At 54.8% G+C, this 22,164-nt stretch overlaps 2 protein-coding genes across 3 annotated transcripts; one reads left to right on the plus strand and one right to left on the minus strand.

Moving 5' to 3' along the window:
• Nucleotides 1–710: 710 nt before the first annotated feature.
• On the plus strand, nt 711–10,622 carry FOXA3 (forkhead box A3). 2 transcript variants are annotated; one of them, XM_072608037.1, is made up of 2 exons: nt 711–926; nt 9,162–10,622. In XM_072608037.1, exons 1-2 carry the CDS (start codon nt 849–851, stop codon nt 10,185–10,187), a joined length of 1,104 nt encoding a protein of 367 aa, XP_072464138.1. In that variant the 5' UTR covers nt 711–848; the 3' UTR covers nt 10,188–10,622. The 2 variants fall into 2 exon arrangements, with proteins under 2 accessions (XP_072464138.1, XP_072464139.1); XM_072608038.1 differs by lacking the exon at nt 711–926 and adding an exon at nt 2,823–7,834.
• A 7,929-nt stretch (nt 10,623–18,551) lies between these two features.
• IRF2BP1 (interferon regulatory factor 2 binding protein 1) lies at nt 18,552–21,881 on the minus strand. Its single transcript, XM_072608039.1, has one exon. The coding sequence runs from the start codon at nt 21,753–21,755 to the stop codon at nt 20,010–20,012; it is 1,746 nt and encodes a 581-aa protein (XP_072464140.1). The 5' UTR covers nt 21,756–21,881; the 3' UTR covers nt 18,552–20,009.
• Between the last annotated feature and the right edge of the window lie 283 nt (nt 21,882–22,164).

Below are 22,164 nucleotides of genomic sequence, written 5' to 3' on the forward strand. Positions count from 1 at the left end.
AGATGACAGTGGCTGATGGGGTTGCAGAGAGAGTTATGTGTAGAGAAAAGTGTTCTGAAGGGTAAGCCCATGTAGAGCTGATGTAAAAGGGATTACAGTTGAAGCCTCCATCCTTGTCTGTTTCTGAGTGTTTGCGTTTTAATTCTATTTTCCTGGGATCCCTGACTTTGGGGACGAGTTTCCCTTCTCCTGCCTGCCAGACTTGGCCGGTTGGGGACAAAGGCGTGGGACGCCCTCCCCCAGGACAAGAGTGTACAAGGGAACCTGCTGGTCCGAGCTGGTGTCACTGACTACTGGTGTGACCTGGGGCCTCAGTTTCCTCGTCTATAAAATGAGGGGGTTAGATTAGATGGCCCCTTTCTCAGGCTCATTCCGATTCCACTGCTAATCTAGAGCTGTTCCGTGACTCTACCACCCGACCCATCTTCGCGCGGCCACCAGAGGGCTCCTGCTGGGTGCCGGGACTCCTGGGCTTATTTCCCCGCTGGATCCTTTCTCCATCGCTCCTGGGTGGAAAGCCCCGACACCTGGGTCCGCCCTCACCAGCCCGCAGAGGGCGCGTCGAGCCCTGCAGCATCTCCCCACTCACCTCCCTCCCCCGGGGGGGTGGGTAGAGGTGGAGAGGGAGGCAGCCGGGGCCGGGCTCCGCCGGGGGCGGAGGCTACCTGGCTATAAAGCCCAGGAGAGCGCGCGGGCCGACGCCGGCCAGGCAGGCAGCGCAGCGCACCGCGGAGCGCACACCCACGGCCTCTACGCTTGGAGATCCCCGGCAAAGACCAAGACCTCCGGGGACCCCGAGGTCCGGGGGCGAGGGGGGTGGGCTTGCCCGGAGCCGCCCCCCCCGGGGGATGCTGGGCGCCGCCCCCTCCGTGAAGATGGAGGCGCACGAGCTGAGCGAGTGGAGCTACTTTCCAGAGGCTTCCGAGGTGGGAGCCCGACCCGTGGGGAGGCGGGGACCAGAGCTAGGGGCAGGGACGGAGGAACCAGAGACCGGGACAGATCAGCCACGAGGAGTGGGTCGGAGATCACTCGTAGGGAGAGATGCAAGGAAAGAGCATTTCTGAGGTGCCTACTGTGTGCCAGGGACAGCGCTAAGTGCTTTCCAAATGTTCTCTCCTTTGATCTTGGACAGCCCGGCTTCGGGTTTTCGGGGGTGAAGCGAGTGGGGGTGCCTGGAGAGTTGAGAAACGGGGCTGAGGGAGCAGAAATCAGCAACAGGAAAACGTCGGGGCTCAGACATTAGGGATGAAAGACCTGAGGAAAGTAACATCCACAGAGGGGTCTGGGAGACAGTTAGAGATCGGAGCTGGGGGAGGGAAGAACCTATAGACAGAGGCAGCCCAGAGCAGAGATAGGGTCCCTGTGTCTTCCATGGCATAAGGGGTCTTAGTTCTCTGAGGCTCAGAGTCACCCTTCCTTCCCCCATCCCTGTCTGTTCTCAAGAACATATTTAGAACATACTATTAGGGGGGATGGGAAGAGAGAAGTGGACAGCCACAGTAGGGAGAGGAATCATCCCAGTCCCACCCAGCCTTCCCCCCCATTCTGGACTGCACAGACCAGTCTGGTCATCCTTTCTAAAGTCTAACCCCTATCCTGCCTGCTTTCTTCCTAAAAGGGTCTGGTGGTTGGGGCATATTACTGAGTCCCTCAACTGGAGGTTATTGAGGGACAGGGAGAACCAGGGGCTTGGGGAGACAGAGAGATGGGAGTCTATAACTTGCTTATGCTGCCGCTGCTTCTGGGTGAACATGAACTCTCGATTCCCTCAGGTTGGGCAACGAGATGTGAGGGAGGGCATGGGATGGGGCTCTGGGCCTGGATGTCCTTATCCTTGCCCCAGAGTCTGGGGTCTAGACAAAGTTTGGGGCCTGGGCTGCTCACCTTGAGAACCAGCCTCACGGGCACAGGGCACTTGGAAACTCAAGTTTCTGCTCTAAGGGGCTTTAGTATGAGAAGGACTTACTTCCTTGGAGAGCAGTAGGTTTGGGGTTTGAGACATCTGGATCAAGGGAGACCGACCTCAAAACTTGTTGAAAGGAGGATGTTTATACATATACGAGTAGGGGGACTCCTGGGATATGCCCAGCTTCCCAATTTAAGAGAGTGGCATGGTAGAGGTAAGAGGTCTGGGAGCCAGGATGCTGGGGTCTCCCTTTCCAAGGAAAGAGAAGGGTAAGGTAGTGTATGTGTGTATATGTTTGGGGGGGGTGATGTTGGAAAAGCTGAGCCAAGCCCCAGTCCTCAGGCAGGGATGGAGGGGGCTGAGCAGGAGGGCGGCTCCCAATGAAAGCCGGCTGTGTTATTGATTTTTTTTCTTTCTGGGCGGCCCCTGTGGCTGGAGGGGGCAGCGGGTGCCCAGCCCGAAGGAGGGGGACTCCCCCTTGGCCTTTGGTGGGAATATCCCAGCCTCTGGTCCCCACAGCCTGGCTCTCCTTTCCCAGGAACTCTAGGTATTAGGGATCCCCATCAATCTGCTCCCTAAGACTCAGAGTTGGGACGTGGCTGGGAGCCTATGCTTAGTTCCACTCTCTCCAACTTGCTAAGTATGAGGGAGACAAGCTCCCTGATCCTTCTCCTGCCGCCAGCAGTGGGGGAGGGGAGCCAGGAATGGGACACTGGAGCCTCCCTCCCTGGAGCTCAGGGTGATCAGGAGACTAGGTCTCTCTCCCTTTCCCCTGGAGTCAAAGTTAGCAAAGGGGAGCAAGAAGTTGAAAAAGAAACCTTCCCCTTCCTCTTCCCCTTCCTTTTTTCCCTTCCCTTTCCCCTTCCCCTTTTTGGATCATTAAAATGTCAGGAAATAGGCAAGGTGGTTTTGGGAAGGGAGATTGAGGGGGGAGAAGTTTGGGGTTAGCCATTTACATAGAATTGAGGGGATACTTCATGGGCTGGCAAAATTGGCTACGTGGAGTTTGGGATACAGAGTTCAGTCGATAGATGCCACACGGAAGGTGTTGTTTAGGGGGACACGGACTGGGGGAGCTACAAGTCCAAAGGGATACTGTTGGGAGTACAAGGTTTGGGAATGACCTGTAGAATACTTTCCAAATCTAAATCCTATATCCTCCAAAGCAATGATTCTCCAAGTGTGGACCAGGGACCCCTGAGGCTCTTCAAGGCCGTTTCAGGAATTCTGGATCCACGAGGTTAAAACGATTTTCATAATGATACTAAGACCTTCTAATTTTTAAATATGGTAAATATTGATAGGTAGATATAACCCACATTAACAAAAGCTTTTTTGCGGGAGGAGGGCCTTAATTTTTCAGAGTGTAAAGAGGTCTGGAGAACAAAAAGTTTGAGAACCACCTTTCTAAGGGACTTGTTTTTTGAAGGGAGGTTAATATTCTCGGGAAGATATAATTTAGGGGGACAGAGTTTTGAGGAAGCTATAACTTGGAGAAACAGAGACCTGAGAAGATCCTGCCGAGGGACAGAATTTGAGAAGACATTATCATAGGGGTGTTACCTAGGGAGATATGGTTTGGGGGAATCACAATTTGGAGGGACAAAATTTAAGGAAGGCTATATCTACCTGGATATATCCTTAGTAGCTTGGAAGGATATCTCAACAGAGGACACAGATGAAGAGAAACAGAGAGCTATGTGGATCTCAAGGGCTTGTCTTGATGGATTCGTCTGGAGGCAGAAACACCCTTGGGGGAGATAGTTTATGAGAGATAGGTCCCTTCTTTTTTGGAGGGACCACAGCTGGGGGAGACATGAAGATGAGAGAACAGGACCAGAGGACTGCTTAGGGGAATAGAGTTTGGGCAGTGGACGTAAACCACTCGGAGAATTTTGGGGGAACAGTTTGGGGATTTAGAGAGTAACAGAATTCTTCTGGGGGAGACAGTCTGGTGACAAACTTTGAAGGGATACTGTTTAAGGAGCCACAGTTTGGGGGCATACAACCCCAGCAATACCATCCAGAAGATGCAGCTTCGAAGGAAGCAGATATTATCTAGGGAGGTATAATTTTGGATGTCACTTTGGGGAGCTAATCTGGAGTATACCAAGGATCCAGAGAGGACATAATGTCCCAGGAGTGGGGGAAGGGATAGAGGAGAGCCATAGAAGGGCAGATTTGGAAGGGAATTCAAAGGCTACCTAGCTAGCCTAAGCCTTGTTATCCAGGGAGGACATAGTATGTAATACAAAGCTTGGGCTCCCATTATGGGGACCCTAAGAAGACCTGCCTTGGTGGGTGGGTATAGGGAGAAGTGTATCTGGCTCTCAGCTGCCTATACTTGGCTGGGCTGGGCTCCGGACAGTCAGGCCAGGGTAGGGTAGGCCACACCTGGGCTCCAGCAATGTGGCTCAGAGGGGGTGGGGATAGGGGCCCTTATCTGGCCCCTTATCGACCCAGGGACCCGCCCGAGCTGGACAAACACCCCCCCACCCCCACTGCCTGCCCAGCACCTGGGCCTCCCATTCTGAGAATAGAGCAGGTCAGAGTTGGGAGGTACCTCAAAACATAAAACAGAGAATATCACACCAGAGAGAGAGTTTAGAACTTGGAATATCAGATCTGAATGGGACCCTAGAACGAAGAATGGGAGGGATTCTCTAGATTCATTAGAGCATAGATTTTAAAGTTGTAAGGGACCTTTAATAAGTCATCCAGTTTCTTCCTCTCATTTTACAGATGTGGAAGCCTCTCTGAGGCTGAGAGAAAGGTTAGGTGATTTGTATAGGGTTACACAGTTTTTAAACATCTGATGCAGATTTCAAACTAGGTCTTCCTGATTCTAAATCTAACATTGTGTTCCCTTTACACCATGACTAGAATATAGAACGCCAGAGCTGAGAGGACTCTTAGACCAAATCATATCAGCTAGAATGACCCCTTAGAATGTAGAACATAAGACAGAACATAAAAGGTCAGAGCTAGAGGAGGACCTGACAACCCATAATGTCAGGAGACGTTTATTAGACAGACCACTTACTCTAATCTACCTTCCCATTTCACAGATGGGAAAACAGGTTGAGAGAGAGGAAAGGAGCTTGCTTTAAGTTACAAAGTGAGTCCAGGACAGAACCAGGCCTCCCGAATCCCTGCCCAGGGCTCTTTCTACCATACCAAACTGAGGAGGAAGAGAGCAGGCAGGGAGGTGTCTTTCCTGAGTCACCCCAGCTCCAATGACCATGTACTGGCTAGAAAATGGGGCTGGGGGAGCAGATCCCTGAGGAAAGTCTTTGTGTTTCCAACAGTCACTAGTGTACTTTGCATGGGAGAGGAGTATGGAGCCTGGGGTGAGTGGGGGGATACCTGGGGATAACTGTAGCCTCAAGGCTCAACTGTCAGGTCAAGGTGTAGGTAGGAGTCTGGCTGAGATGAAAGGCTCATCCTCACCTACCCAAGGAGCAGGAGCACCCAATCCCAGTTCTCTAGTCTCCTATAGGATGAGGCTGGGATCTGATGAAACCATTTCTTTGGTTCAGGAGTTGGAAGGTCCTTCATTAAGGCCACTACCCTTATCTTGCAGATGAGGAAAGATCCACTTAGAAGCAGAAAGGACTTGCCCAAGATCACAAAGCATGATAGGAGCCAAGTCAATACTCAAACTCAGGGCTTCTGAACTTGGCTTATGGCTCTTTTTACTAGGTGGCAGACACATTTCAAAGTAGTGAGCTCTCTGACAATGGAAGGTATGAGATCTTGAGCTGGGAGGGATTTCACAGATGCCTCAGCTCAACTGTATTTTACTGAGTTCAAGAGGAAAGGAGACTTGCTACCATGATAGAACACTTAGAATCATAGACCATTAGCATGGAAAGGATCTTAAGTATCATCTCTACCACAAATTCTTAACTTGGTGGTCTGTGGACCCCTAAAGGGTATCATGGACAGATTTCAGAGGGTCTTTGGATTTGGATGGTTAAATAAAAAAAGTCCATCTTTATTTTCACTCTAATTGAAATTTAGAATTTCCTTTAATTATTTAAATTCCCATAAGACAGGTCTATGTAGAGGTATGTTGGTAAATGTTTTATAACTAGCTTTCCAAAACCCCCCCCCCCAAAAAACTACAGGACACACGTTGAAGCTTAATCTTTCCCTCCCTTCCTTCCTTCCTTCCTTCCTTCCTTCCTTCCTTCCTTCCTTCCTTCCTTCCTTCCTTTCTTCCTTCCTTCCTTTCTTCTTTCCCTCTTTCTTTCTTTCTTTCCCTCTTTCCCCCTCCTTCCCTCCCTTCCTCCCTCCCTCCCTCCCTCCCTTCCTTCCTTCCTTCCTTCCTTCCTTCCTTCCTTCCTTCCTTCCTTCCTTCCTTCCTTCCTTCCTTCCTTCCTTCCTTCCTTCCTTCTTTTGGTGAGGCAATTGAGATTAAATGACTTGCCTGGAGTCACACAGCTAGTAAGTGTTGAGTGCAAGGGTGGGGAATCTGTGACCTTGAGGCCACATGTGACTCTCTAGGTCCTCAAGTGCGGCCCTTTGACTTAATCCAAATGTCACAGAACAGATCCCCTTAATAAAAGGATTTGTTCTATAAAACTTGAACTCAGTGAGAGGCCTTTTGAGGCCACACCCAAGGATCAAGAATCGGTCACAGGTTCCCCACCCCTGGTCAAGTGTCTCAGGGCACATTTGAACTCAGGCCCTCCTGTCTCCAGGGCCAGGGTTCTATCCACTGCAGCACTTAACTACCCTGAAGCTTCAGCTTCATTATAATTTTTTCCATCACTTTCTCAAGTCTAAAAAATCAAAAGAATAAGCCAAATCCTGACTGGTAGCACTTTCTGATTCTGGAGTGTAAACGATCACATTGAAAATCTGACTCAGCTCTTGTGAGCTCATTCAAGCTGGTTTCAGCACACTCTTGGGTCTGTGACACAAAAACCCCTGATCTAGACCAATCCTTTTATTTTACAACTTATTGCAGTCCAACCAGGCACTAGCTGCTGGGCAAACAAAGACAGGCAAACCAGCCCCTGCCCTCAGGAAGCTTATATTCCAATGGGGTGAAATACACACAAGTTTTTGATAGGAAATCTATACAAGGCAATGCTAATTGATCTAAAGAACATTAACTGCTGAAAGGACCAATTCAACCCACTTCAGCCAACAATAATTAAGTTCCTACTGTATACCAATTTGCTAGGAATACAAAGATGGAAAAATTCACGACTGGCCCCTCTCCTCAAGAGCTTCCTGGAAAGGGTCTCTCATAGGAGGCAGGACATTTAGAGTGGTAGAAGAGAGTAGGGAAAGCATTCTGGGCATGAGAAACAGCCTTGCAGGACATGGGATGCCAGTTACTGGGCACAGCTCCCTACTACCAGAACAGAGAATTTGTATAGGGGGAAATTATATGGGAAGGGCAAGTGGGAGCCAGATGGTGGAGGGCTTTCAATGCCAGGCTGAGGAATTTGTATTTGACCCTGGAGGCCATAGGGAGCCACTGGAAATTTGTGAGGAAGGCAGTGGATAGTGTCTGTGTGACTTGGAGAGAACAGAGGTGTTGTATGGGTAGAATCAATAAGAACTGGCAGCTGATTAGGAGTCAGAGAGAACTCCAAGGTGGCAAAACTAGGTCACTGAAAATGTACCTCCAGTAGGAATAAGATGGGGAAACTGAGACCCAAAGAGACAAAATGACTTGCTCAAGGCCCCCCAGCTAGCCATTGGCAGAGTCAGGATTTCCCCCCTAAATCCTCCGACTGGGAAGCCCTTCATGGGTAGTCCTTCATGGATGATTCTTGGTATATGTCCACCAGCAGGTCAGGTCCTCCAGGTGCACACCCATTGGTGCCTTCTGTGACGGAGAAGAGAGAAACACTGCCCTCACCCATGTCAACCACCTGTCGTCTCCCAGTGGGGCGAGGAAGGAAATAGGTATCCCACAGGGGCCTGGGGTCAAGTAGTATCAGCCCTGTCCCAGCCTTGCTGTATTAACCACCTGGTTTGGCTCAGGTCACTGCTCAGAGCCTATTTCCTTTTCTGTTAAAAAAAAAAAAGGGGGGAGGGGGATTGACTAGACCACTAAGGTCTCTCCCAGCTCTAAATCCATCACTCTTATGATCGTTCCCTCTCTGGGCCTCAGTTTCCCCTTCGGAAAACTATAGCCCTGAGGCTGTGTGAGTCATCAGTGTCACTGGTGGGTAGACCTGCAGAGGAAGGCCCCTTCTAGCCAGATCCCTTCTAGTTCCCGACATCTCTTGAACCCCTGGATGGCTTATCAAATCACAGGGTTTAGGCTTCTTCTTCCTCCTCCCGGCCCCAGCCCTCAGGGACAGGGGCAGGAAGAAGTTCCGGCCTGTGAGAAGGGTGGGTCCCCTTTCCCAAGTCCCTCCCCCAGGGCCCCACCCTGGGAGAAAGATCCGGCTCAGACCCGGACACCAGGGGTTCATCTCTCAGCCCTGGGGCGTGAGAAAGCCTAGAGGATTAGGGGAGCGGGGTGGTTCAGGGTTAGATGGGGCAGGACTACTGGTCCGACCTCACCTGGAATGGGGTGGAGACAGGCTGAGCCCTAAAGCTGTTTTAATGTGGAATAGATGGTGAATTGGGGGATCTGGAGGACAAGGGGTCGGGAACTTGGCCCTCTCTTAGCCTTCCACGTGATCGAAGTTCAATCCTCGAAATCCCAAAGCACCCAGCATTCCAGCTGCTCTCCCTTCTGTCTCCTTTCCCCCAATCCGCCTTGGAATCATCGCTACTGCTTCGTCCTGAATTGTGGGAACCCAGAGCCTTCCCAGCTGAAACATCCAACCCCTTGGTTCCTCAGATTCGGGATTTTCCAGGGGGAAAGGGGAGGATGAGAGAAACAGACAGGGGATGACAGACAGGCAGAGGGGAAAGAGACAAAGATGGAGATTGCATGTTGGGAAGAGAGACAGAGGCAGAAGGATAGAGAGGGAGGAAAACGGAGGCAGCAGGAGTGGCCCAGGCACAGGTGCAGACAGATATATGGAGTGAGAGAAAGGCACAGGGAGACCAGGAGAAGCCAGGAAGGTCAGAGGGATAGCTGGAGAGGGGGAGGTATCAAAGAATCTCTCCCAGAGAATCTTCTGAAATTCCATCTAGTCAGAGACAGTGGGTGAGAAAGAGACAGGAGAGAACTGGGGAGAGACAGAGAGACTCTTCCGATCATTTTTCCTGGTTAGGTGGATGAGAGTGTCCTGCCCACTGTAAGCCTTTCCTTTTATTTCCTCTTCCTCTACAGGTCTACCCACCGGTGACACCAATGAGCACAATGACCCCCCTCAATTCTTACATGACCCTGAGCCCCCTGAGCCCTCCATACCCACCTCCTGGCCTCCCAGCCTCACCCCTTCCAGCTGGTCCCCTGGCCCCAACAGCTCCCCCAGCGCCTCTGGGACCTCCATTCCCAGCTCTGGGACCCAGTGGGGGCAGCAGCGGGGGCCCAGGGTATGCTGGCCCAGGACCTGTGCTAGGTCGGCCAAAGGAGGCCCCGAAGGGCAGTTACCGCCGTCCTCTGGCTCACGCTAAACCCCCATACTCCTACATCTCCCTCATCACTATGGCTATCCAGCAGGCCCCTGGCAAGATGCTGACCCTGAATGAGATTTATCAGTGGATTATGGACCTGTTTCCGTACTACCGAGAGAACCAACAGAGATGGCAGAACTCCATCCGCCACTCACTTTCCTTCAATGATTGCTTTGTCAAGGTGGCCCGATCTCCGGACAAACCCGGCAAAGGCTCTTACTGGGCCCTCCACCCAGGTTCTGGCAACATGTTTGAGAATGGTTGCTATCTCCGGCGGCAGAAACGCTTCAAGCTGGAGGAGAAAGTCAAGAAAGCTGATGGTGGGGGTGGAGGTGGGGGACCAGGGGGCCGGGGAGCAGCCGGGGCTGCCTCAGCTGCCTTGTCTTCCTCCCCACCTCCACCACCTGGGCCCCCTGCTCCGGAGGCAGAGGCCCTGGGTGGGGGGGAGGGAACAGCAGGGACCCTGAACTGCAGCTCGCCCCCACCCTCTGGGGGCCCCTATTTCCCTGGCTTGGAACTCCCCAGTGAGCTGAAGTTGGATGTCCCCTATAACTTCAACCACCCCTTCTCTATTAGTAACCTGATGTCGGAGCAGGCAGCGCCAAGTCCGATGCCACAGGCAGCTCCCAAGCTGGACGTGGGTTTCCCTGGCTATGGGGCTGAGGGTGGAGGTGGACTTGGTGAGGCTGGGGTCTACTACCAGGGCCTGTATACCCGCTCTCTTCTCAACGCTTCCTAGCCACAAGGGAGTAGCCAGTGGAGTGGCAAGAAAGGGGTGGACCTGGAATGTCAAGATGAGGTGCAGTTGTCATCTGTGGGGTCAGGCAAGGCCCCTGTTTCTGTTGGAATGGATTGCTGTCTTGGTTAGCTGCTCCCTGCCCTTTCAACTTCTCCCACTGGTCATCATGATGGCTCTCATCCTCCTTTCTTTCTGGCCACCATTTTAGTCAGTGTCTTGGTATATCCCATTGGTCATCACATGGGCTGCCATTTTCCCTTCCATGTTACAATATTTTAAGTTGGGATTGGTTGAAGAGATTGGGGGCAGGGAGTCAGTTCAAGTCTCTCTCTTAACTGGGAGGCCCAGTGCAGTGAGGGGACCGTAGCCAGGAAGGGACAGCACCTTTTCCATGGCTTTTGGGCTTGGACATTAAAGCTTTTCTCCCCCCTCTCAGTCTGCTTCTGTTCATCGGCGTCAGGATGGGAAGGAACTCTGATGCTTGGGTCCCTTTTTCTCCTAGACCTGTGGCCATTAGTGAGAGGGCAGATACTGGGTACCCTTCTCCTTGGTTTTTTGTCAGTGGAGTTCATCACTCTTCTAATATTGCTGGCCCCAAACAAAGACGATGACAGTGATAGCAATAAGGTGGGATATAGAGGTGGAGGAGACCTCAGAGAGCCTGTAACCCAACCTTCTCATTTTGTGATTCAGGCCCAGAGAGGTAGTGACTTGCCCAGGGCCACACAATAAGTGACTTACCTGGAATCTGAGCTCAGGTCCATGGACTCAAGACGCAGTTGAAAGAATTCTGAATTTGGATCCTAGCATTGCCACTTATATTAGTGTGTAACCTAAGGAAGTCACTTCCTCTCACCATCCTACCATCTACCTGAGGACTCCCATTTATAAAATAATGGGAGGTTTGTAAAAGCTTTTCTCTGGGAGCACTAGATGCCTGGGTCCTCTGGTCAGGCCCTCAGTGCTGGAACTGGGTAGGGGGTGGGGAAGACAGACATGGGCCTGACCTTTGCTCCCCACCTTCCCACATTGGTGTCCCTGACCCCAGAACAGTTTGTTCACCAGAGCTGCCCCTGCCAGTGCGGCCCAGGAAAGAGGGAGGGGGAGGCAATTTCTCCACCTCAGGACCCTCCCCCATCCCAATCCACGCTGAGAGGGTCCCCAACCTTGGCCCTGCTGGAGAAGAGCCAAGTCATGGCTGGGGGATGGTGGCTACTCGAGAGTCCCTCTGTCCATCTGCCCTTGGTCGTGGAGTCTCCTCTCTTTCCTCCACTCCCTTTTCAGCTATCTCTTCTCTGTGTGGATTGTCCCCATCACTATCTCTGTCTTTTTCCAGATCTTTGCCCTGTTTCCAGATTTCCATCTTTCTGTTTCTGGGTCTGTTGCTGTCTCTTTCCATCTCTGCGACTATAAATGTCTCTTTCCACCTGTTTTTAAAACTACATTTTGTAGATTTCTCTCTGTGCCATGCTCCTTTGTCTCAGACCCTGTATCTTAGTCCCCTTGTATATCTGTTTTGGTGTGTGTGTGTGTGTTGTGTTGTGTGTGTGTGTGTGTGTGTATGTGTGTGTGTGTGCGCGCCAGCTTTCCTCCTGTGCTCTCCGGGTGTCTGTTTCTACCTCTGCCTCATTTTCCTCCTCTTAGAGGAAGAGACACTGAGAAAGGGACAGCCCCATTCTATTTCTCTTCTCTGACCCTCTGGCTCTCCCGGTGTGTTTGTGGTCTCTGCCCCCTTCTGTGGGCTCCTGTTTTCCCAGCCCTGCCTCCGTCCCTCCGGAGCCCTGGATCCTCATTCCTCCCCCACCCCACCCCCCTTCCTTCCCGCCTCCCAGTCCGTGCCTGGCTCCCTGTCTGTCCCTCCGTCCTCCGGAGCCCGCCCGGGGAATTCCTCCGGCTTCCTGGAAAAAACAACTGGGAGCAGCAGCAGACAGGGGCTCAGTCTCTCCCTGGGCTCCCTCCCCCCCTCCTCGGACCTCGGGGTCTCTCCCGGAGCGAGCGGGCCGGGGGCCAGGCGGGGCCGGGGCTGAGGCCGGAGGCTGCGGTTTAGCCGCTCCCCAGAGGCCCCCGGATCTGGCCCCCACCCGGCCAACAGCCCAAATATTATTCCACGCGAGCGAGCGAGGGAGCCGCCGCTGCAGCCTCCAGCTGAAAAGAGTCTTTTTCATCCTCCTCCTCCGGGCGGGGGGGAGGAAGAAGCCGGGGCTGGAAGTGGGGGCCCAACCCAGCTCTGGCCCGGAGACCCCCCGGGGACTCAGTGGGGATTCCAAGCCTCCCCGGCCCTGCCCCGGGGTTCGACTCCCGGATCCTGAGGGCTGCGGCCCAGGGGAGTGTTAGCTGGGGTCTCGGTGGCCCAGGGGAGGCTGGCTGGGGGCTGGGTGTCTGGCTGGACTTGGCCGGCCTGGCGTGCCATCCCCCACCCGCCCTGAGGCCCACGCCCAAAGCGGAAAAGTACACTGGCCAGGGACCCAGGGGGACACCGGGACACATGGATGCATGGCCACACAGAGGCAAGGACAAGGAGATGCAGTTGGGATTTCAGGTGTACACGTTCAGTCATAGTCAGCCCAGGGTATAAAAGGCGACTGTTACCAGAGAGCACTTTTGGCCTGGAGGCTGGGGAGATCCCGAAGGGAGGGCAGGAAGGGACCAAACCCCAGTGAGAAAACTGAGGCCCAGAGAAAGGAAAGGACTGGGTCAGGGTCTCACATCAACTGTCAGTGGCAGAACTCAAGCTTCTGGACTCTAAATGTACATTTTATGTATGAAGAGGTGTGTCTCTGGCAGCGAAACCCCGCCCCCAATCTTTCTGTCCCCAATCCCTGCCCCATCCTTTTCTCTCAAGATTGCCTTCCATGGGACATTGGGCCTCCTAGCCCCGTTTCTTCTCTCCCTTTCATCCCCTTAGCTGGCTCCCTGGGAAGGACTGGGGGGCTCCCACACTAGGATGGGGAGGCTTCATCAGGCCCCCTCCCCCTCTCCTTGGCCGTCTTAGACTCTGAGTCTTCCAGTTGTCTTCCCTGTCCAGATTCTCCCTTCAGACCTGAACTCTCCTGCCTCCCTCCTCACCACCCCCAGGGATGGGGTCCCTGGCCCACCTAGCCTCCCCTAGACTCCCCTCCCCTCCACACCCCTCCCACAAGTTCTGGGCCGGGTATATATATCTGTGGCCGGCGGCAGCAGCCTGGGCAAACACTGGGGCCTTTGTATCCCTCTCTCCTCTTCTGCCCTATCCAGCCTGGCCTCTCCCTCCCTCTCTCTTCGGCCCTCCCTTCTTCCCTTCCAGCACAGAGACGTTCCTGTGGGGGCTGCCAGCTTCCTGTCTCCCCCCCCCCACTGCCAGCCAGAGGTGTGAGCCCCTCGGTGTAAGGCCCAGGCGGCCAGAGGCCCCCGGAACAGGCCCAGGCCCAGCCACCAGCGACCCACCAACAGGACAGACTGGGTGGGGGCTGGCAGGGGGTGTGTGTGGAGGCTTTCCAATCCTGATGGAATTTTTTTTCCCTGAGGGAGGCAGGGGCCAAGACAGGGTCCCCAAGAGTCCTCTACCTGGACTGGGGCCCCTGCCTTTTTGGCACTTCTCTCTGGGCCATCTCCCTGTGCTTTGCCATTTCTCTGCTTCTGTGCCTCTGTCTTGGTGGCCCAGGTACTGGCGCTTCCTTTAAGGCCTGCCAAGCTGGCTCCTGGTGTCTCTGTTCTGAGTTCTCTCCCTATCTCAGCATCTCTGTCTCCTATACCTGCCTCACTCTGACTCACTCATTCACTCGACAAACATTCATTTATACCTACTTCGACAGGCTGGTGGGGCAGGCTGCTGGGGACAGGCTGCTGGGGCAGGGCAGGAATCCTTGTTTAAGGGACTGTGACAGCTGATCTCTCAGTCTCTGCCTTAAAGGAGATATAAGGAATTTTCTTTCTGCCTTTCTGTGTTCATGTGTGTCTTCCTGACTTTTACCCCATCTCTTTCTCTCCCTTGGTTTCTTTGAATTTCTGGGTCTCTGACTCTCCCTGTCTCTCCCAGTCTCCCCCTGCCCACGGTTGGTTAATGGGTAACAAGGCTGGGGGCTCTATCTGAACACACATCAGGTGTGTTCTCTAGAGGGGGAAGGGAACAGTGTGACACCCCCCCCCCTCCCAAGCAGGACAGCTGTTCTTAAAGGGGCAGGGTCTGCTTGTCCCCTCCCCCTTCTCTCCAGTTCTGGTATCTCAGGCCTCAGAGCCTTACCACCCTTCTCTAAGCCCAGATGATTTAGAAACCCAAATCTCCTTTTCAGTCCTCCCCACCAGACTGCTCTCCCCACTTCTTTTAGCCTTATCAGCTGCACCTGTTTGTCCAGGGGGCGGGTTTCCCAGCCCTGCCCTGGCACCTGGGCTACATACAGTGCCAGGGACCCAAATGCTTGGGTGTCCCCAGACTGAAGGCCTCCAACACCTAGGGACTGGGGATGGGAGTGGGAAGTTGGATGCTTGAGGATGGCTTTGGGGGATTGGATGAATTCTAGCAACTAGAGGAATGAGACCCCAGGATTTAATGCCTGGGTCCCTTAGGAATATTTTTTTTTTTTAAGGAGAAAGAGGTAGAGTGCTGGACAGAAAGGATATCTCATGCCTGTAAGTCAGGGGGACTAAAGTGCTTGGTGACCAGGGAAATTGGACCCTCAGGGGTCCCTGGATGGGGCTTAGATTCCAAGGTTCTCCATGGGAAAGGGACCAAGTCTAGGGCCCTAGGAAGCCAGGAGGCAGGATCCCTAGGAGAGGCCTCAGGGAAGTGAGATCTAACTTCCCTGAGGAATGGAGACCCGGACATTGGGGTGGGGCTGGGGGGGTGTACTCTGGTGTGTGTGTGTGGGGGGGCGGGGTGGTATACTGTGACCCTTCCCGCCTGTAATTTGATTTTTCTGTGTTTCTCTGGGTTCTCTCGCTGTGCTGAAGTCTCTGTCTCCTTCCAAATGGGTGCCTAAGACAGCTGGGGGAGAGAGGGGTGGTGTCCCATCTTTAACCCCTTGTCCACCACCAGATTGGACGGCCCCGCCCCACCTGTCCCCCCACCCCCTCTGCCTGCCCGCCTCTGAGACGTCAGAAGCAGGAAGTCCTGGTTAATGATTAGATCCTTGGGGCAGGTGCGGGACAAGGCCGCTGAGATAAGAAGCCGCTGCTGGGAGCCTGGCCCGGCCCACCCCTGGGTGTCCCCTGCCCCCACCTCGGGAAGTACCCCTTTCTCTTATCTTCTCCCGCCCGAAGGCCACAGAACCCAAGTTCCCAATGCCGCAGGAGCCCGCGGGCTCGTCCTCCTGACGGCTTACCTTCCTCCTGGCCTCAGTTTCCCCCTCTGTGAAAGGAGGGGGCTGTTTCTGAGGTCTCGCTCTCCCCTCCCCTTTTCGGACCGAGCCTCGCCTGACGTGGGGGTGCAGAGCTGCTCCTCTAAGGCAGCGGTCACGTCAGGGCAAGCTGGTGTTCCAGCCTGCCATCCAGGTCGGGGGCTCAGAGAGCCTCAATCCTCAGGACTGGGGGACGGACGGAACCTGAAAGTCCGCGGAGTGGGCCGTGGCTGAGCTACGACCAGACGTGTCCAGGGGTTGGGGGGCTGGGGGCCTGAAGGGGTTCCCATCTCATGGAACTCCGGGGGACAGACGTTCCCTGACCCCCCCCACTCCCACAGAAGTGGAGCCGGTGTCCTTTGGGGACTGGAGGAGAGGACGCCCGGCTTCCCGGGAGGCTGGAGTCCCCCCGTCCCCCTTTCGGGGTGCGCGTGGCTCTCGACCGCCACCTGGCGGCCTCAGGCGGAGCTACCGGGGGACCGAAGGGTGCATATGACCCCAGGATTCAGGCTTGGCACAATGGGTCATGTGGTCCAACCCAGGGATGGGGAACCTGGGGCCTTGAGGCCTCATGCGGCCCTCTAGTGCTACCCTTTGACTGAATCCAAGTTTTACAGAAGAAATCCTTTTATTAAGGGGATTTGTTCTGTGAAGTTTGGATTGTCAAAGGGCCGCACTCGAGGACCAAAGAGGGCCACATGTGGCCTCGAAGCTGCAGGTTCCCCATCCTTGGTCAAACCCTTTCATTTTATGGGTGTGTGTGAAACTGATGTCCAATCAATCAACATTTAATAATTAGCTGATACATGCTAGGCACTGGGGATCACAGTGAGCAAGTCCTGACCTCAAGGAATTGTCAGATAAAATAAATACACAGTGACATGGGTGGGAATACAGAAGGGTCTTTTGAAAGGGTGCATTTAAGCAGAGCCTTATGGAAATAGAAGAGAAGAGCCCAAGTATCCCAGGCTTGGGGAGGAGGATAGGGGGCGTAGCTTATGCAAAGACTGGAAGGCTGGAGACGATGGGACATCCTGTCCAGAGACAGTCAGCCCAGGAGGGCAGTTGGAAGCCAGACTGTCAAGGAGGCCTTTAGATGCCAAGCAGAGAATTCCACACTTCAGTTATGGGCAGCTGGGAGCCACTGAAGGTTCTTGAAGTCCTTTCTGTTCAGCCTTGTATGTACAGCACATCAGATGGGTGACAGTGAAGCAGGGTGGCTGGCTGAAGCGGGGAGAGCTAAATGCAACGACTGCTTTGAAGACTACTGAAATCAGGAAGAGGTGATGGTTGTGGTGTTGAGTGGAGAAAAGATGTGAGACCTGTTACGGAGAATAAAAGGGCAAGACCCGATGACTGGCCCCTAATAAAAGTGATAATATACAATCAACAGAATGTGGTAATAAAAATGACAGTGCTGATGACGATGTCTTGGTTTGGTAGAAAAATGGTGGAGACCCTCAACAGATTCAGGGAATTTGGGAGTTGTTTTAGCAAGGGTCATCAAACTAAACAGACTGAGGGCCAAATCCTCCCTAAATCTGTTTAGTGTTTTAAAAAACACAATCTGATTAGAATTTCAAAACAACTCTGGGAGATAGGAACTATTATTATTATGAACATCCCTGTTTTACAGTTGAGGGAAACTGAGGCAAAAAGGTTAAATGACTTGTTAGGTATCTGAGCACCATATAGCTATCTCTGAATGCTGAGTTTTGTTTTGGACTTGTCTTTAAGATACTTAGGGGACATCATGACCCAAAGTCGGTTGTGAATACAGACCTGGCAGAGTTGTGGATGGAGATGCTGGGTGAACCCAGTGAGCTGGTGAGAACAGTAAGACGGAAGGGAGAGGGCCCAGGATGGTGCAGTATGCCTATACCAATTAAGTGAGTCATGGGATTACAAGGTAATGACAGTCTAGGCAGAAGTGAAAGGTTTTGCCTGAGGCCACGAAGCAACTCAGGGACAGAATTCCTTTAAGAGTCCCAGGGCTACTTCCATTACTCTACCACCTACAGCAAAGCTAGAGAGGGATGAAATGGAGAAAGGGCTGGGGTGGGGTCTAGAGGGAAAGCCAAGAATTATGACTATGTATGTTGCATACTCTAACCGCGCATCTCATTTGATCCTCACAATTACCTCGGGAAGGAGGTATTATTATCATTACCCCCATTTTACAGATGGGGAAACTGAGGCAAACAGAGGTGACATGACTTACCCTGCAAACTACCTAGAACAGGAATGCCTAGATATCTTCCAGTTCACCCTGTAAGTATCTGATTGTTGTTTAGCTGTGTCCAACCCTTCTTGACCCTTGGACCAAACTGTCCATGGAGTTTTCTTGGCTAGTGGCTAGTAAGCATCTGAGGCTTCATTTGAACTCAGGTCTTCTGACTCCAGGTCCAATGCTCTCAAAGCTGAGTCACCCAGCTGCCTTATTAAATATAAGACATGTAAATCTGAGCTTTTCTTGCGTATGTATCTAAGAACTTAAGTAATGAATCACTACAGGGCAACACAGCTATTTGCCAAATATTCTCCATAAGCCCCTGACCAGCTTCTTGTACTGCCTGGAGGTAAGCATGCCCTACCTTGGGAAATCTCTCTGCATGGAAGGAGAGAACAGGAACATAAAGTCCTTAGCCATTAGTGAACCGGGGCACAGCTGGGATTTCAAGCTCTGGCCTTCAGTGGCAGATGTCCCTTTTAAGTCTAGCACAGACCCAGGTCCTTGTTTCAAAGATGAGGAGACCAGGGTTCAGAAAAGTTAGGTGCAGGCTCCTGGGTCACTAAGGCAGTCGGCTCTTCTGCAGAGCGCTGAATGAGGCATGTTAAGGCTGGGATTTCACAGATGGGGAGACTGAATCTTCGAGAGGAGGACCCAGTGAACCTGGGTCAAAGGTAGGGTCTGACCCTAACTCCACATCAGGTCTTCTGGAATTCCAAGGACTAAGGGATAAGATGACTCAGCCCCTTAGTGAGGGGTCCTGGAAGAGGACTGAGAAAGATGTTCATAGGGCAGACGCAAAAAGGACTCAGGACCACTGGGAAAAAAAAACCCCAAACTTTGCTTTATTGAAGGAGGATCCCCTGCCCCCCAAAAAGGAGTTTCTTAATCCAGATGTGTTCTTTCTGAAAGGGCATATTGGGGCCCTTTCTCCCTCCCCCCTGTTACAAGCAGCAAAAAGCCAAGCACTAGAAGTGGGGGAAGGGGACTAACTATGGCCCACTATGGGGATGGGGGAGTCATAGGCTTGAAGACTACCCCTCCCCCCTCCCCAAAGCATCGAGGGCCCTGCAAGGGAAGTCTATGGCTCCATCCACATCTTTCCCCCCCCAGATCATGAGCTGACTGTTCCTAGGGTGCTGGATTGGGTGGGGACCACCCCAGTGCTCTGCCGGCATCTCCCCTTGGATCTGGGGAAAGACTCGAGGAAGCATGAGGACCCAGGTGCCTAAGGGGACATCTTCCTTGAATGTGTCCCGTCCCCCCCAGGATCCAGGAACTGAGGGCTTCAACGCTGACCTGAAAACCATCAAATACACACACACACACACACACACACACACTCCCAACACCAGGGGAGAGGGCGCTGGCTATTCTGGAAAGCTTTGTCCAAAAGCTCGGTGCCCAGTTTTGGAATTCACTCCTGGACCTGTCGGACTCAGAGGTCACCTGTTCTGGGGAAGCCCTGTACAGTCAGGACCCAAGTGTCCAGTGTCCCGGACGCTAGGCTTTGGAGGTGTGCTTGAACTGGTCTCCCCCATAACCAGAGGTGACCATTCCCAGGAAGCGCTACTGAATGGCAAGGCCCCACAGTGTGTCCATGGTCCAAGCTCTAGGGTTTGGGGGGCATCTTTAAATCCAGCTCTCCCCTTGGAATTGGAGGCAATGGTTCCAGTCTTTTCTTTGTTTTGTCTAAAGTCGGGGTCCCAGACATCTGAGGGCTCAGCTCTGAGCTTTAGGGCCCCGTGAAATCCAGGGGCCAGGTCCCTCAGCTCTGAGCTTTGGGACAGTCCTTGAGCCCATTTCTTCCCCTCAAACAGCAGGCACCCAATACAAAGCTCAGTGTGAAGGAGATCGGACCTAGGCGTCAAAGGGCCAGTTCTGAGGGCTCTGGAGTGTCCTTGGCTCCATCTCTCACTGGAAATCGGGGGGCAGCAGTCCCAGAGAGTTTTGTCGGAGGGCAAGAACCCAGACACCTGGGTCCCCAGCTCTGGACTTTGGGGTTGCTCTGGTCCCATCCTCCCCCCCAAATTTGTGATGGCTGTTCTGGAAAGCTCAACCTGGGGGCTGGGAACCAGGAGTTTGGCAGGGCTCAGCTAAGAGCTCTGGGGGTGTCCTCGAGGCTGTTCCCCCCAGAATTAGCTCTAGGAAAGCTCAGTCTGTGAGTAAGGGAAGGGTGTGGGGGCAGGGGCCGCTCAAAGGGAATAATTTAGCTGCAGGGTCCAGGATCCCAGAAACCCAGGGCCTTGGAAGGGATGTGGGAAGGAGGGAGAGCCAAGCTTAGGGGTCCCGCTCCTTCTTCACCTTGATGTCACCTGCCAGGATGGTGGCAATCTCACCCTGCATAAAGGCCCAGGGCACGCTGGAACCCACTAGTGGGCACTTGTCCCCACTGGGGCAGTAGACTTCACCAGCAGGGCCCATGGTCTTGATAAACTCCCTTGAACAGGGGAAGCAAAATTTGTGGCCTGGCACTGAAGGGCACTGGACAAAGTGGGTGTCCTCCAGCCTTTCCCGGCACAGAGTGCAGCACAGGGGAGCCCCAGCCCCACTGGTCCCCCCACCTGCCCCAGCCACACCCCCACTCCCAGATTCCCCCTCTGCCTCTCCATTACGGGCTACCAGCCTCTGAGGAGCAGCTGGGGATGAGCCAGCTGGGCTGGCTCCTCCAGCCCTCCCAGGGCCTCCGCCACCTCCCTCCTTGGGCGACTGACCTAGCCCCTCGGCCACCGTCTTCAGGGCTGCAATGGGTGAAGGAGCCCCAGCTGCTGCTACAGGGGGCTCACCCGCATAGGGGGCTGCTCCCCAGTGGCGCTGCTGCTGCTGCTGCTGCTGCTGCTGCTGCTGGTGTTCCTCACTGGTCAGCTTCCCCGCTGCCTCCCCCTCCGGCTCAGGAGAGGCCTTGCGCCTCCTGGGGACTGGGCCAGGGGTCCGCGCTGGGCGAGCAGAGGCGCCATCGGGGGACTGCAGAGGCAGGGCCTCGGCAGGGGCGGGCTCCCGGAAGGTGCGGACCCCGTCAGTGAGGAGCTCGGCCAGCTGCCGCCACTCGCCGGAGCCATGCCGTTTCTCATACTCCAGGTACTTGAAGCCCGAGGAGGCCAGAGCTTTGCCCGGCTCCCGGAGGGCATCGTGGAACATCTGGCGGGCCACTGCTAGGACTCCAGCATAGACATTCCCAGAGCCACAGGGGTACTCAGTAAAGAGCTTTAGCTCGAACTCATAGCCTGGGGGGCGGGCAGTGGCATCAAAGGCAAACACTCGTCCCACCAGCCCATGGTCCTTCTTGAATCGGACATTGAAGGGGGCACAGGCTGAAAGCGCCAGCAGCTGGTCCCGAACAGCCTTGGGCCGCCCATGCCATTCCTCAGCTCGGCCACGCATGGCCTCATTCAGCTCTGCCAGGCAGTCTGCTGCCCTCGGAGGTTGGCTGCCCACAACACCCCCAGCACCAACCCCCGCCACTGCCTTCTCCTTCTCAAAATCGGCCCCAAAGCTCGGGCGGGTCCCCAGGGCCATCCCCCGGCCGCCCAGCCCGGACACGGCAGCTGCTAGCAGCCCAGGCGACACCAGGCCAGGCATGGCCCCCAGCAGGGCTCTCCGGGCACCATCTGCTTCCCCGTTGGCCAGCCGGGCCCCTATGCCGAAGTCCAGGGTGGCCTGGGTCAGGGGCATGCGGGAGGTCTGCCCGGAGGACGCTGCAGCCGTGGCGATGGAAGACGAGGACGAGGAGGACGAGGACGACGATGCCCGGTCGTAGCGGTCCGGGGGCTGGGCCCCCACGGCCTCCTTGCCAGTGGCGGAGGGGGGCTTGAGCGCGGGGGGCCCCGGGGAGCGGCCCTCAGGCAGAGAGTGGCTCCGCTTGAGCTGTCTGGCCGCCTCGATGAGCAGCTCGATGCGGTCGGCGCCCTCGAAGTTCACGCATCCCCGGCACACGGCCTCGCTGAAGTCCCACACCATGGCCCACGGCATCTTGGGCAGGTCGCACAGGTAGCACCACTGGCGCCGCGACGCTTGCACGGACGCCATGGCGCCCGGGGCTCACGCCGATGGCCGGCCGGGCCTGGACGCCGGGCTGGGGTCCTCCCTCCCGCGGCCGGCCCCGCGGCCCCGCCTTCCCTCGCTGGCGCACCGCTGCGCAGCTCCGAGGAGGGGGCGCTCCCGGGCTCCACGTCCGGCCGCAGGGCCCGCCCCGCCCCGCGGCGCTCCGCTGCCCTCCGCGGGCAGGCTCGGCGGCTGCGGGCTGCGCTGGCGTGGCTCCCGCGCGCGCAGCTTCCCGTGCCCGGCCTGGGCCTCGCCGCGGCGCCGCCCCTGCCCGCTGCCCCTGCCCGCCGCGGCCGTCGCAGTCCGCTCTCAACGCTGCAGCGGCCGCCCGCCTTCCTCTGGCCCAGCAGCCGCCTCGCAGGGAAACTTACATAACGCACGCGGGCAAAGCCTT

The sequence above is a fragment of the Notamacropus eugenii genome, chromosome 5, assembly GCF_028372415.1.
Source record: "Notamacropus eugenii isolate mMacEug1 chromosome 5, mMacEug1.pri_v2, whole genome shotgun sequence".
Classification (NCBI taxonomy): domain Eukaryota; kingdom Metazoa; phylum Chordata; class Mammalia; order Diprotodontia; family Macropodidae; genus Notamacropus; species Notamacropus eugenii.